The sequence below is a fragment of the Hyla sarda genome, chromosome 5 (genome assembly GCF_029499605.1).
Source record: "Hyla sarda isolate aHylSar1 chromosome 5, aHylSar1.hap1, whole genome shotgun sequence".
Classification (NCBI taxonomy): Eukaryota; Metazoa; Chordata; class Amphibia; order Anura; family Hylidae; genus Hyla; species Hyla sarda.
In genome coordinates this window covers 351267640-351281062 of record NC_079193.1, presented here as the reverse complement: position 1 = coordinate 351281062, position 13423 = coordinate 351267640, and the positions used below count along the sequence as shown (strand labels likewise).

General features: G+C 42.9%; 1 protein-coding gene across 1 annotated transcript in view; it reads left to right on the top strand.

Moving 5' to 3' along the window:
• Positions 1 to 13423, top strand: part of EIF3H (eukaryotic translation initiation factor 3 subunit H) — a 189035-nt gene that overhangs the window by 51671 nt on the left and 123941 nt on the right. The window contains 1 exon segment of the mRNA XM_056522639.1: positions 6929 to 7085. Within this exon segment, the coding sequence (XP_056378614.1) occupies positions 6929 to 7085 (157 nt within the window).

Here is a 13423-nt window from a genome sequence, read left to right as displayed (position 1 = left end):
CATGGAAATCAATAGTGCTTTGTTAGCGATGAAGCCTTTTCATGCGTAACCGGCTCAGATGGATGAGGCCTCGGTTAACAGCCACTTGTTTCTGGGTGCCGCCTGACACAATACCTATCACTCCCGTAACTTGTTTTAGTTCGGATGTCTGTATTCTGCTCGTGTTTCTGGTAATTGCTGTACGCCGCTGACATTTACTACTTTATCTGAAAAGACTTTCGATACAAAGTATTTTTTTTTCTCATTTCTTTATGGTTTAGAGTGCAACTAAAATGTATCAAAAAAAAAAAAAAAAAAAAAGTTGCTTTGACCTCTGGCTTAAATTATTGCAGCCAGATCTTTGCATGTCCCAAGGGCTCCTGGACATCATTCAGATATTCATTGGCAAACGTCGGACCGGCCTTTACATGAGCTTTCTTGGGCAGGGGTCACCTTGCGGTCACTGCAGGATTTCAGTCTTTCAGGGTATAGTGTGTTACCAATTGTCTTCTCGGTGACTATGGTCCCAGCTGCCCCGAGATCATTGACCGGATCCTCCCGTGTAGTTCTGGGCTTATTTCTCATTGTTCTTATGATCATTGAGACGCCACAAGATGAGATCTTACATGGAGCCCCCGACCGAAGGTGATGGACAACTATTTAGTGTTTCTTTCACTTGGGAATAATGGCACCAACTGATGTAAACTTCTCACGAGCTGCTTGGGTCTTCTCTTGTAACCATTCCAGCCTTGTGTAGATCTATAATCTTGTCCCTGACGTCCTCGGACAGCTCTTTGGTCTTGGCCGCGGGGGAGAGTTTGGAATCTGATTGCTCGTGTGTACAGGTGTCTCTTATACAGGTAACAAGCTGAGATTTGGAGCACTCCCTTTAAGAGTGCTCCTAATCTGGGCTTGTAACATGTATAAATGACACTTAGAGCCAGAAATCTTGCTTTCTCATAAGGGATCAAATATATAAATAGGCACGGGCGTGTGAATAAACTTTGCATAGATCAATAGTACAAGCCAATAGAAGAAACGGTCTAATGTCTTATTAAACTAAATACAGTGGTCCCTCAACATACGATGGTAATCCGTTCCAAGCGGACCATCGTTTGTTGAAACCATCGTATGTTGAGGGATCCGTGCAATGTAAAGTATAGGACAGTGGTCTACAACCTGCGGACCGCCAGCTGTTGTGAAACTACAACACCCAGCATGCCCGGACAGCCAACGGCTGTCCGGGCATGCTGGGTGTTGTAGTTTTGCAACATCTGGAGGTCCGCAGGTTGTAGACCACTGTTAGAGGAAGTTGTACTCGCCTGTCCCCGCCGCTCCGGACCTTCACCGCTGCCCGGGATGTCTCCATCCATCGCTGTTGCCGCGTCCCTTAGGTGACCCTGACGCTACGGCAAGGCCTCTGCTTCCCCGGCATCCTCGCTCTCCGTCGCTGCCATCACGTCGCTACGCACGCCGCTCCAATTGGATGACGGGACGGCGTGCGCAGCAATGTGATGACTATGGAGAGCGCCGACGATGCAGAGGATCCTGAAGAGGACGCGCCGGAGCCCCGAGGACAGGTAAGTGATCATCAGCGGACCACACGGGGCACCGTAAACGGCTATCCGGTGGCAGCTGAAGCAGTCTGAGCTGCCGGATAGCCGTTTATGCGATGGCCCAGACATAAAAAAGCATCGTATGTTGATTCTGCCATCGCATGTTGAAATTATCGTATGTCGGGGCCATCGTAGGTCGGGGGGGCAGTCACTGTAAATGTATATTTTTAGTTTTCTCTCCTGTTTTCAAACTTCTTCCCTCTCTTTTGAGACTATATATTCCACGTAAAAAAAAATCAGCTCAGCTTTGTCCTATGTCAGCAAGTCAAGCAATACAAGTCTATGGAGGGGAGTGGAGGTGCTCACCAGCTCTGAGAGAACTGCAAATTATAGATAAAGCCTGCAGAGCAGAAATCTACTGGAAGATACTGTGTAAAAGTTGTATAAAGGCTCCTCGTGTACACACACAGTGCAGCTTATCCAGAAAAGCCACCTGAAATGACAGATGCTGTAAATGTAAATCAATTCTCACTTACCGTATGTAAAATGCGTTTTTCTTTGGATTTCTTTTTATCTAACTGTTCAAATAAACCGACCATTAAAATGATAAACTGAGCATTTCTTTCAGTGGCCAAATGTTCAAAATCATCACAGGATCAAAAATTTTTTTGTTTGTATAATAAATAAATTTAAATAAATATACACTTCCATTAGGGGACAAAACACTCACAATAGGGGACAACAAGGCTTATGCGCCGGCCCTACCTTGTACACAAGGCCGCCGTCAGGGGCCGCAGCCAGTACCCCAGTAAGGGCCACGGAAGAAGCCCCAGCACAGAAGCCGAAGACCAATGTTTGAACAGTCGCCTCCTGCTTCTGTACGTTCACTGGCCACATCATTAACCCTCCCCTCCCCCCTGACCCCCCCCCCCCCCGTGCCACTTTATTCCCCTGTGCCACATCATCCCTCCCCTTTATTACCCCCTGTGCTACATCATTTCCTCTTCATCTCCCCCCAGTGCCATTTAATTCCCCCTTTATTACCCTCTGTGCAAATTCATCTCCCCCCCCCCCCTTAACCACCCCATGTGCCATTTTATTCCCCTTTTATCCCCCTGTGCCACTTCATAAAGAGGTGATGAATTTACACAGAGGGTAATAAAGTGGGAATGAAAAGGCACCAGGGAGATCAAGGGGAAATGATGTGGCCCAGAGGGTAAGGGGGATAATTTGGCACAAGTCTCGAGAGAATAAGATGGCACAGGGTATAAAGGGGGGGATGAAAGGATACAGGGATTGATAAAGTGGAGATTAAACGACACAGGGAGATTCTACTGTAATCTTGCTTTTTATCATGTTTTATAGGTAATTACAATCTGCAGTGAGTACAGGACAGTATTCCGTCATTTAGGAAGAATTTTGAGCCTTTTTTTATCCCCCAATAAGGGACATCTCTCAATAGCGGACACTTTTTTTTATTCCCCGTGAGCGTCCACTATTGGGAGATTCTATTGTGTGTGTGTGTGTGTGTGTGTGTGTGTGTGTGTGTGTGTGTATTAGGGATCAACTGATTATCGGTTTGGCCGATATTCACGATTTTGGACGGTATCGGCAATTACCTTGCCGATAATCCGATAATGCCCCGCACCCCCCCTCACCTCCCTGGCCGCCGCTGCCCCATTGCCTCCCCCATCCCCGGTTTGATAATTACCTGTTCCCGGGGTCCGTGCTACTTCTGGCTCCTGTGGCATATTTATTTTATATATATATATTTTTATATATATATATTTTTATATATATATATTTTTATATATATATATATATATATATATATATATATATATATATATATTTTTTTATATATATATATATATATATATATTTTTATATATATATTTTTATATATTTTTTTATATATATATATATATATATATATATATATATATATATATATATATATATATATATATATATATATATATATAGAAAGAATAATCGTAAAGGGAACCTTTAAAATATTACTTTTAATTTATCCTTAAAAAATGTACAAAAAACAAAATAATAAATGGAAAATTTTTTTGGAAACATTTTTGAAAAATTATTTTCTTGACCGCCACCAGTGTATATAATTTACTTTTGTTCAAACAATGTTCATAATTCCGTAATAATTCTGAAAGTTCAAACAATGTTCATAAGTTCCTGTGTGTTAAAGGTCTATTGATCAATCTCAGTATCGGTGTCTATTCACATAGGTAGCCGCTGTGCCTGCGTTATTCTCCTTTTCTTATTTCGGTATATAATAGGCGCATCCACATTGGAATACCAGTACAATACAACAACAATTCCGTAATATATTACTCATAGTGCTGTGTTAAATTGCAATTAATCCCATATTGCTATATGCTTGTTCACATTCATGCCGGTTGCGATATGTTGGTTATACTCCACATGGGTGTGTTCATTAGTACACAGGGTTAGTCGCCATCCCGGGCGTGTATCCAACACCCTATATGTGCGCTTGTTTACACTTCTGCTAATGGATCGTCAACCTGGGTATATGTGCGAACCCCTATGTATGTGCTTATTCACACTGCTGCCGGTTGATTGCCCTTCTGGGCGTATGTCCAACACCTTATGTAGGTGCTCATTCACACTCCTACTGGTTGTGATATTTGAATAGTTTTCAGATTGAGGTTCTTAAATAAATCATTTTATCACCGGCTAAGGCGTATATCCTCCACTGTATAACACTCTCCGATTGGGATTAATTTAAATCACATATAAACATATACGGTCCTAGTTATTCGTCCTCGTATTTGTAGTTCTAATATCCAATCTGCGTTATTAGGTTTTAGCTTTCTGTTCACATTGGTGTATTCATGTCTCAGCCTTTTTTAACCCTCTCCATGAGACATTCACAATCACCACAGCACCTCATTCATACAGTGTTATCTGTTAATTACTATTATACTGAGGTGTATATATTCACTGCACTGTAGAGCTCTATATAGTGAATATTCAGGGTGTAATTCATGCACCTCGATTCTTCACTATTACTTATAGTGAGTATATTACTATGTATGTGAGCCCATCAATCATCACAATACCAATAAATCACCACATGCATATTTCACACAATTTGTAGCCTTTTTGTTACTCATGCACAAATAGATTCAGGTATGATTGGACGATTGCATATAAACCTCTGAGTACGTAAAGACTCTGTTCACATTGTATTGCGGTCACACATATTGTTCAGCATATATGGAGCCAAATGCAGATGTGAGGATATTATCCAGTTTAATAATTTGTAAAATTCAAACGTTGGTAGTCATTGATTGTAGTTGTATTTGACGTTTGAATTTTACAAATTATTAAACTGGATAATATCCTCACATCTGCATTTGGCTCCATATATGCTGAACAATATGTGTGACCGCAATACAATGTGAACAGAGTCTTTACGTACTCAGAGGTTTATATGCAATCGTCCAATCATACCTGAATCTATTTGTGCATGAGTAACAAAAAGGCTACAAATTGTGTGAAATATGCATGTGGTGATTTATTGGTATTGTGATGATTGATGGGCTCACATACATAGTAATATACTCACTATAAGTAATAGTGAAGAATCGAGGTGCATGAATTACACCCTGAATATTCACTATATAGAGCTCTACAGTGCAGTGAATATATACACCTCAGTATAATAGTAATTAACAGATAACACTGTATGAATGAGGTGCTGTGGTGATTGTGAATGTCTCATGGAGAGGGTTAAAAAAGGCTGAGACATGAATACATCAATGTGAACAGAAAGCTAAAACCTAATAACGCAGATTGGATATTAGAACTACAAATACGAGGACGAATAACTAGGACCGTATATGTTTATATGTGATTTAAATTAATCCCAATCGGAGAGTGTTATACAGTGGAGGATATACGCCTTAGCCGGTGATAAAATGATTTATTTAAGAACCTCAATCTGAAAACTATTCAAATATCACAACCAGTAGGAGTGTGAATGAGCACCTACATAAGGTGTTGGACATACGCCCAGAAGGGCAATCAACCGGCAGCAGTGTGAATAAGCACATACATAGGGGTTCGCACATATACCCAGGTTGACGATCCATTAGCAGGAGTGTAAACAAGCGCACATATAGGGTGTTGGATACACGCCCGGGATGGCGACGAACCCTGTGTACTAATGAACACACCCATGTGGAGTATAACCAATATATCGCAACCGGCATGAATGTGAACAAGCATATAGCAATATGGGATTAATTGCAATTTAACACAGCACTATGAGTAATATATTACGGAATTGTTGTTGTATTGTACTGGTATTCCAATGTGGATGCGCCTATTATATACCGAAATAAGAAAAGGAGAATAACGCAGGCACAGCGGCTACCTATGTGAATAGGCACCGATACTGAGATTGATCAATAGACCTTTAACACACAGGAACTTATGAACATTGTTTGAACTTTCAGAATTATTACGGAATTATGAACATTGTTTGAACAAAAGTAAATTATATACACTGGTGGCGGTCAAGAAAATAATAATTTTTCAAAAATTTTTCCAAAAAAATTTTCCATTTATTATTTTGTTTTTTGTACATTTTTTAAGGATAAATTAAAAGTAATATTTTAAAGGTTCCCTTTACGATTATTCTTTCTAATTAAATTTGGGAGACCTAACCTACGCAGTGGTCAGTACCACAAAAATCTTTTATTTATATATATATATATATATATATATATATATATATATATATATATATATATATAATATATAATATATAATATATAATATATAATATATAATATATAATATATAATATATAATATATAATATATAATATATAATATATAATATATAATATATAATATATAATATATAATATATAATATATAATATATAATATATAATATATAATATATAATATATAATATATAATATATAATATATATAATCGCCCAATTATCGGTTTGGTTGATATTATCGGCCGATATTCACGATTTTGAATGTTTATGGTATCGGCAATTACCTTGCCGATGATCAGATAATGCACCGCCCCGGTATCAGTCCTAAAAAATCGATATTGGTCGATCCCTAATATATACACAAACACACACACACATATATTAATTGTGTTCCACGTCTGATTTGACCAACTTTTTCATGGTAAAGTGGAGTCATTGTTAATCAGCCCGGGGTTGTCAAATAAGTGGGTGTCATTGGTTGTAAATGTTATGTAATGTTTTACCTTTTTTTTTTTTTTTTTTTTTTTTTTGTAAATACAAGCGATCGAATAGCCCAATATTGTATCAGAAGAATTATGCGACAAGACGTCTTTTTCTTTCTACCCGTAGGTGGTAATGAAGATCATCAAGCACTATCAGGAGGAAGGACATGGCAGCGAGGTGGTGCAGGGAGTGCTGCTTGGCCTCGTGGTCGACGATCGCCTGGAAATAACAAATTGCTTCCCCTTCCCGCAACACACTGAAGATGACGTGGACTTTGATGAAGGTATTAAGATAAATATTATTATTTTTATCCTAGAGAGACATGGTTTCCAAACTGTAGACCTCCAGATGTTGCAAAACTACAACTTCCAGCATGCCCGGACAGCCAACGGCTGTCCGGGCATGCTGGGAGTTGTAGTTTTGCAACTTCTGGAGGTCCACAATTTGGAGACCACTGTGCTTCCATATACATATGATACACAACTGTATACCTTAGTACTGCCTTTCAGCAATATTTTTAACTTTTTTGTCACATTTAGCCCCAAGTCCAGGTTATGTTCACTTTAAAAGGGGGTCTTCTTATTTGGGTCCCCCATAAGAATGCTATTCCTGCTCAGGATTTCCCCCTTCTGTTAGTGTATATCCACTGCTCAGAGCAGGACCTGCCTATGTAGGACTCAGCATGATCATGTGTTACTTTAAAGGGTTACTCCAGTGCAGGACATGGTATCCACAGGATAGGGGGATATACGTCCGTTTTCCGCATGGTTTACCTTTCCGAGGATAGCCGAGCAGAAATATAAGGACAGAGCAACCAGCTGATTGCTTTTGTTCCTTCATTCTTGCGATCGGTGGAGGCCTTGGCATCTGAACCTTCACCAATCACAACTTCACTGTGACATGTCTGAAGTTAAAGGGCTACTGTGCCCCTATCTAGTGCTGGGCGATATGACCAAAAATGAGTATCACGGTATTTTTCTAAAGTATCACGGTATTTTTTTTTTTTTTACATTGAGACTTGCATTGAGGTGGCGTAGCGGAACTAAATGGGCTTTTGTAACTAAATGATCTGAACACTGGGGCAGTGGAGTACCCTTTTAAATAGATGTAACAAACAACCCTACAGCCTCCAGCTGTTGCAAAACTACAACTCCCAGCATGTTGGACTATATAGTAGTGTATAGTATAGGTCAGTGTTTCCCAACCAGGGTGCCTCCAGCTGTTGCAAAACTACAACTCCCAGCATGTTGGACTATATAGTAGTGTATAGTATGGGTCAGTGTTTCCCAACTAGGGGTGCCTCCAGCTGTTGCAAAACTACTACTCCCAGCATGCCCGGACAGCCGTTGGCTGTCCGGGCATGCTGGGAGTTGTAGTTTTGCAACAGCTGGAGGGCCTACTTTAGGTATAGTATATTATACAGACCCCTGTCCATCCCAGACCCCTGACTAAGCTTCCCAGTTGCTACAGGGACCGTCTGGGGAGGGTGGTCCGGTCCATCCATCCTTCCTGTAGTGTCCGGCAGCATTCCGGGTGGAGGGTGAGCCGGTCCGGGCTGTCCTTCTCCGAGGGTCCTCTTCTCCACTCCGGGCAGGTTCTGACCTAGTAACGCTGCATAGACGCCGCTGCGCAGTGATGTCTGTGCGCAGCGACGCACCTGACGTCACTGATGTAGCTGCGTCTATGCAGCGTACTAGGCCCGAGGTGCCCGGAGTGGAGAAGAGGACCCCCGGAAAAGGACAGCCCGGACCGGTTCACCCTTCACCCGGAATGCCGCCGGACACTACAGGAAGGATGGATGGCCCGGACCACCCCCATTACGTTTAATTTTAATTTTTCTTATTGACTCGGAGGGTGGGGGTGGGGCCCGACCGGTATAGCGGTATGGGCAAAAATCCATACCGTGGGAGAAAAAAAAAACTGTATCCGGTTCATACGGTATACCACCCAGCACTACCCCTATCCAAAGCATTGGGATACGATGTCAGGTCGCGGGGACTCCCATAGACATGAATGAAGGTGGCGTGGCGTGGCATGACGTCACAGCTGCCCGAAGCCGACATTCTGAATATAATGTTCAGAACACTGGGATGCCGGTCTGGAGATCACGGAAGGTCCCAGTTGCCGGACCCCACAGTGATCAGGCATCTTATCCCCTATCCTTTGGACATGGGATAAGATGTCTAGTGGGCAGAGTACCCCTTTAAAAAAAAAAAAAAAATGTTTTTACCTCAATCCTGGCACTCCACTTCCGCCTCCCTATATGGGGTACCCCCATAACTCAGAAAACCCCTTCAAGACAGAGGAAGTAAAAGGGGTGCTTCACTGGCTGCGTTCTGAACTAATGTCCTGAACGCTGTGCGCCCACGCCCCTTTAAAGGGGTACTCCTCCCCTAGACATCTTATCCAGTTTCCAAAGGATAGGGAATAAGATGTCAGATCACCGGGGTCCCGCTGCTGTGGACCCCGGGATCTACCATGCGGCGCCCACATTTAGCGGCTTCTGGAACCGCTGGAGGTCATCAGTCCATCTCGACCACGAGTACGGAAGATCATGACGTCACACTCCGCCTCTCAATGCAAGTCTATGGGAGCGGGCGTGACAGCTAGGGGCGGAGATGTCTAGGGGCAGAGTACCCCTTTAATGCAAGTCTATGAAAGGGGGCATGGCGGCTGTTACGCCCCCTCCCATAGACTTGTATTGGGAGGCGTGGCCTGACGTAACAAGGCAGTGTGGCCGACCCCTGCAGCGCGAGCACAGCATTCGGAACGAAATTATCCGAACGCAGCCTTTAAAGGGGTACTCCGGTGGAATATTTATTTTTTATTTTTAAATCAACTGGTGCTAGAAAGTTGAACAGATTTGTAAATGACTTCTATTTAAAAATCTTAATCTTTCCAGTACTTATCATCTGCTGTATACTACAGAGGAATTTCTTTTGTTTTTGAATATCCTTTCTGTCTGACAACAGTTCTCTCTGCTGACACCTCTGTCCATATCAGGAACTGTCCAGAGCAGGAGCAAATCCCCATAGCAAACCTATCCTGCTCTGGACAGTTCCTGGCATGGACAGAGGTGTCAGCAGAGAGCACTGTAGTCAGACGGAAAGAAAACCAAAAAAGAAAAGGATCTTCCTCTGGAGCATACAGCAGCTAAGTGCTGGAAGGATTAAGATTTTTATATAGAAGAAATTTAAAAATCTGTTTAGCTTTCTGGCACCAGTTGATTAGAAAAAAAAATGGTTTTCCACCAGAGTACCCCTTGTAAAGGGTTCAGCAGCACCCTGCATATCCCTTACATTCTTCACCAAAGGGCGACATGATTCATTGTTTTCACCCCTACATGTTGCCTCTGTATTGGGCGCCATGTAATGACTGGACTGTCTACAGGCCGAAAACCATATGCTGAAGTGTTGGTCTCGTTGGCCAATGTTTGTCAAGAAAATCATGGACACTATGGGTTAATAATGCTGCCAAGGAGACAATGATAAAAAAAAAAAAACTGATTTGACCAAAAAAAATAAAAAATCTTGTTTGGAATTTAACGAGAGTAAATCAATTTACCTCGAGCAAACTGCAGTACATGCGGCGCGGTGTGATGTGACAGAATGATAAACAGCCTCTTCTCCTCCTGCAAACAGTCTTTGTTTTTGATGAATGGATTAAAAATTTTAAGTGGTTTACAGTATCGCCACGCTGATTTTTATCGGAGCCGCACATCTAGAGGGCATCCCGCGTTTCACCGCCTAAGATCCCACGCTGCTCAAAGTTTCCCCCTGCGTTCTATTTGTTCACTTTGTTTTCTTTTCGTGTTGTCTTTGTTTGTTCCTTTCGGTGTCTGACTTTTCTTGTGTTGCGGCGGCACGTATGGGGGGGGGGGGGGCTGAAGAATGACAAGTGTTGCAAGATCTGATCTGGATTATAACTGCGATGAAGGTATGGTCACATGTCAGATTTATTGCTGATATTTCATTCAAGGGGAACTCCACCCCTGGACATCTTATCCCCTATCCAAAGGATAGGGGATAAGAGGTCTGACCGCGGGGGTCCCACCGCACTCTCTCATGCAGCACCAACCTGTCTCAGCTGGACGGAGCGACGATGGATCTGTGCTGATGACTCACGACCACAGGGCCGGAGTATCGTGATGTCACGACTCCGCCCCTTGTGACGTTACACCCGCCCCCTCAATGCAAGCCTATGGGAGGGGGCGTGACGGCCGTCACGCCCCCTCCCATAGGCTTGCATTGAGGGGGCGGGGCGTGACGTCACAAGGGGGCAGAGTCGTGACATCACGATACTCCGGCCCTGTGGTCATGAGTCTTAAAGGGGAACTCCCGTGGAAAACTTTTTATTTATTTATTTATTTTTTATTTTATTTTTTTAAATCAACTGGTGCCAGAAAGTTAAACAGATTTGTAAATCACTTCTATTAAAAAAAATCTTAATCCTTTCAGTACTTTTTAGGGGCTGTATACTACAGAGAAATCCAAAAAAAGAAATGCATTTCCTGTGATGTCCTGACCACAGTGCTCTCTGCTGACCTCTGCTGTCCATTTTAGGAACTGTCCAGAGAAGCATATGTTTGCTATGGGGATTTTCTCCAGTTCCTAAAATGGACAGCAGAGGTCAGCAGAGAGCACTGTGGTCAGGACATCACAGGAAATGCATTTCTTTTTTTTTGGATTTCTCATTAGTATACAGCCCCTAAAAAGTACTGGAAGGATTAAGATTTTTTAATAGAAGTGATTTACAAATCTGTTTAACTTTCTGGCACCAGTTGATTTAAAAAAAAAGAAAAAGTTTTCCAGTGAAGTACCCCTTTCAGCTGCACAGAGCTCTATGCCTTAGACAGGTGGGTGCTGCATGAGAGAGTGCGGGGGGTCCCCAGTGGCGTGACCCCCGTGATCAGACATCTTTTCCCCTATCCTTTGTATAGGGGAATATTATGTCTTGGGGCAGGAATACCTCTTTAACTCTATTAATCTGTAGGGGGTTGTTTGTGCAGCAGGTGCATGTGGATCTCTGCAAGCCCCATTAGGGGGACTTTGGTGGTTGCAGAATGTTTGCAACAAATAAATAATAATAAAATGATTTTTATATCCATATACTAGCTGAGTACCCAGCGTTGCCCAGTTTTGCATACCTGATCCTTGTGGGAAGCTTTTGTCCCAATATTTGGTCCTAATATCTGGACCCCCTATCCCAACCTCTGGTGGGGCCCGAGTTGTGATGAAGAGATTATAAGCCATAAATAGAAGGGGCGTGGCTTTGTGGGAGTAGATGTGATTTACAAGCCAGACCGAGGCACCAAATGGTTCGAAAATAGGGGTGTGGCTTAAAGGGGTGCTCCGCCCCTAGACATCTTATCCCCTATCCAAAGGATAGGACCCCCGCCATCTCCCTGCTACATCGGAGGCTTGTGATGTCACGACCACGGCCTTCACACCCCCTCCCACAGATTTGCATTGAGGGGGCGTAGCTGGGACGTCACGAGCCTCTGCCCGCATTGTCAGTCATCTGGCACAGAGTGAAGTTCGCTCCGTGCTCCGGATGTCTGGGGTGCCGCAGCCTGGATCACGGGGGTCCCCAACAGTGGGACACCCACGATCAGATATCTTATGCCATATCCTTTGCATAGGGGATAAGATGTTTAGGGGCAGAGTACCCCTTTAAAGGTGGTTGTGGCATGCGGAGAGGCTGTGGCTTGCAAGCTGGACTGACACAGAAACGGCAAATTAAAATAATGACCTTTTCTTTATATAAGGGCACAAACACATGGCTGCGCGAATAGCCTGCGGCTGCTGCGTGCGTTTCTTTGTGGCTGTTACTATTACTTGTTGCTTTAATGCAAAGTCGTGGTGCCGGACACATTTAATGGGTGTTACATCCACTAGTGTCTAACTCAGTTTCCCAACTAGCGTGCCTCCAGCTGTTGCAAAACTACAACCCCCAGCATGCCCAGACAGCCGAAAGGCATGATGGGAGTTGTAGTTTTACAACAGCTGGAGGCACGCTAGTTGGGAAACACTGCCCCAGCTATTGCAAAACTTTTGCAATATTGCAAAAAAAAAAAAAAAAATTATATATATATATATATATATATATATATATATATATATATATATATATTCATTATAATATATTACAGTAAAAAGAAAAAATATCCAGCACAACTACCTAATACAGGGGTGCATGCTGCTGTGGCAAATACAAAGTATACAAAAAAGGTTGCAGCAGCACACTTGGTCGAAAAATGGAGGCTCTTAGCGCACTTTTTGATCAAAACGTGTCCCCCCATCCACCACCTGGAGGTGGCCTCATTTCAGATGGGACCCTAACACTCATTCCGCTCACCTCAGTTGGGCGTATGGCCTCTGACTGGGTGACATTCTGGATCCACGATCAATTTAAAATTTCTGTGCAGTTTAGGGGTAGTGGCCCCCTCTGTAGCCGTGTACCCCTCCCTATTCACAGGAGGTTTTTTTTAAATTGATAGTGGATCCTGCATGTCACCCAGTTAGTGTCTATATGCCCAGCGGAGGTGAGCGGAATGAGTTTTGGGGTCCCATCCGAAATGAGGCCACTTCCAGGTGGTGGATGGGGGACACGTTTTGATAA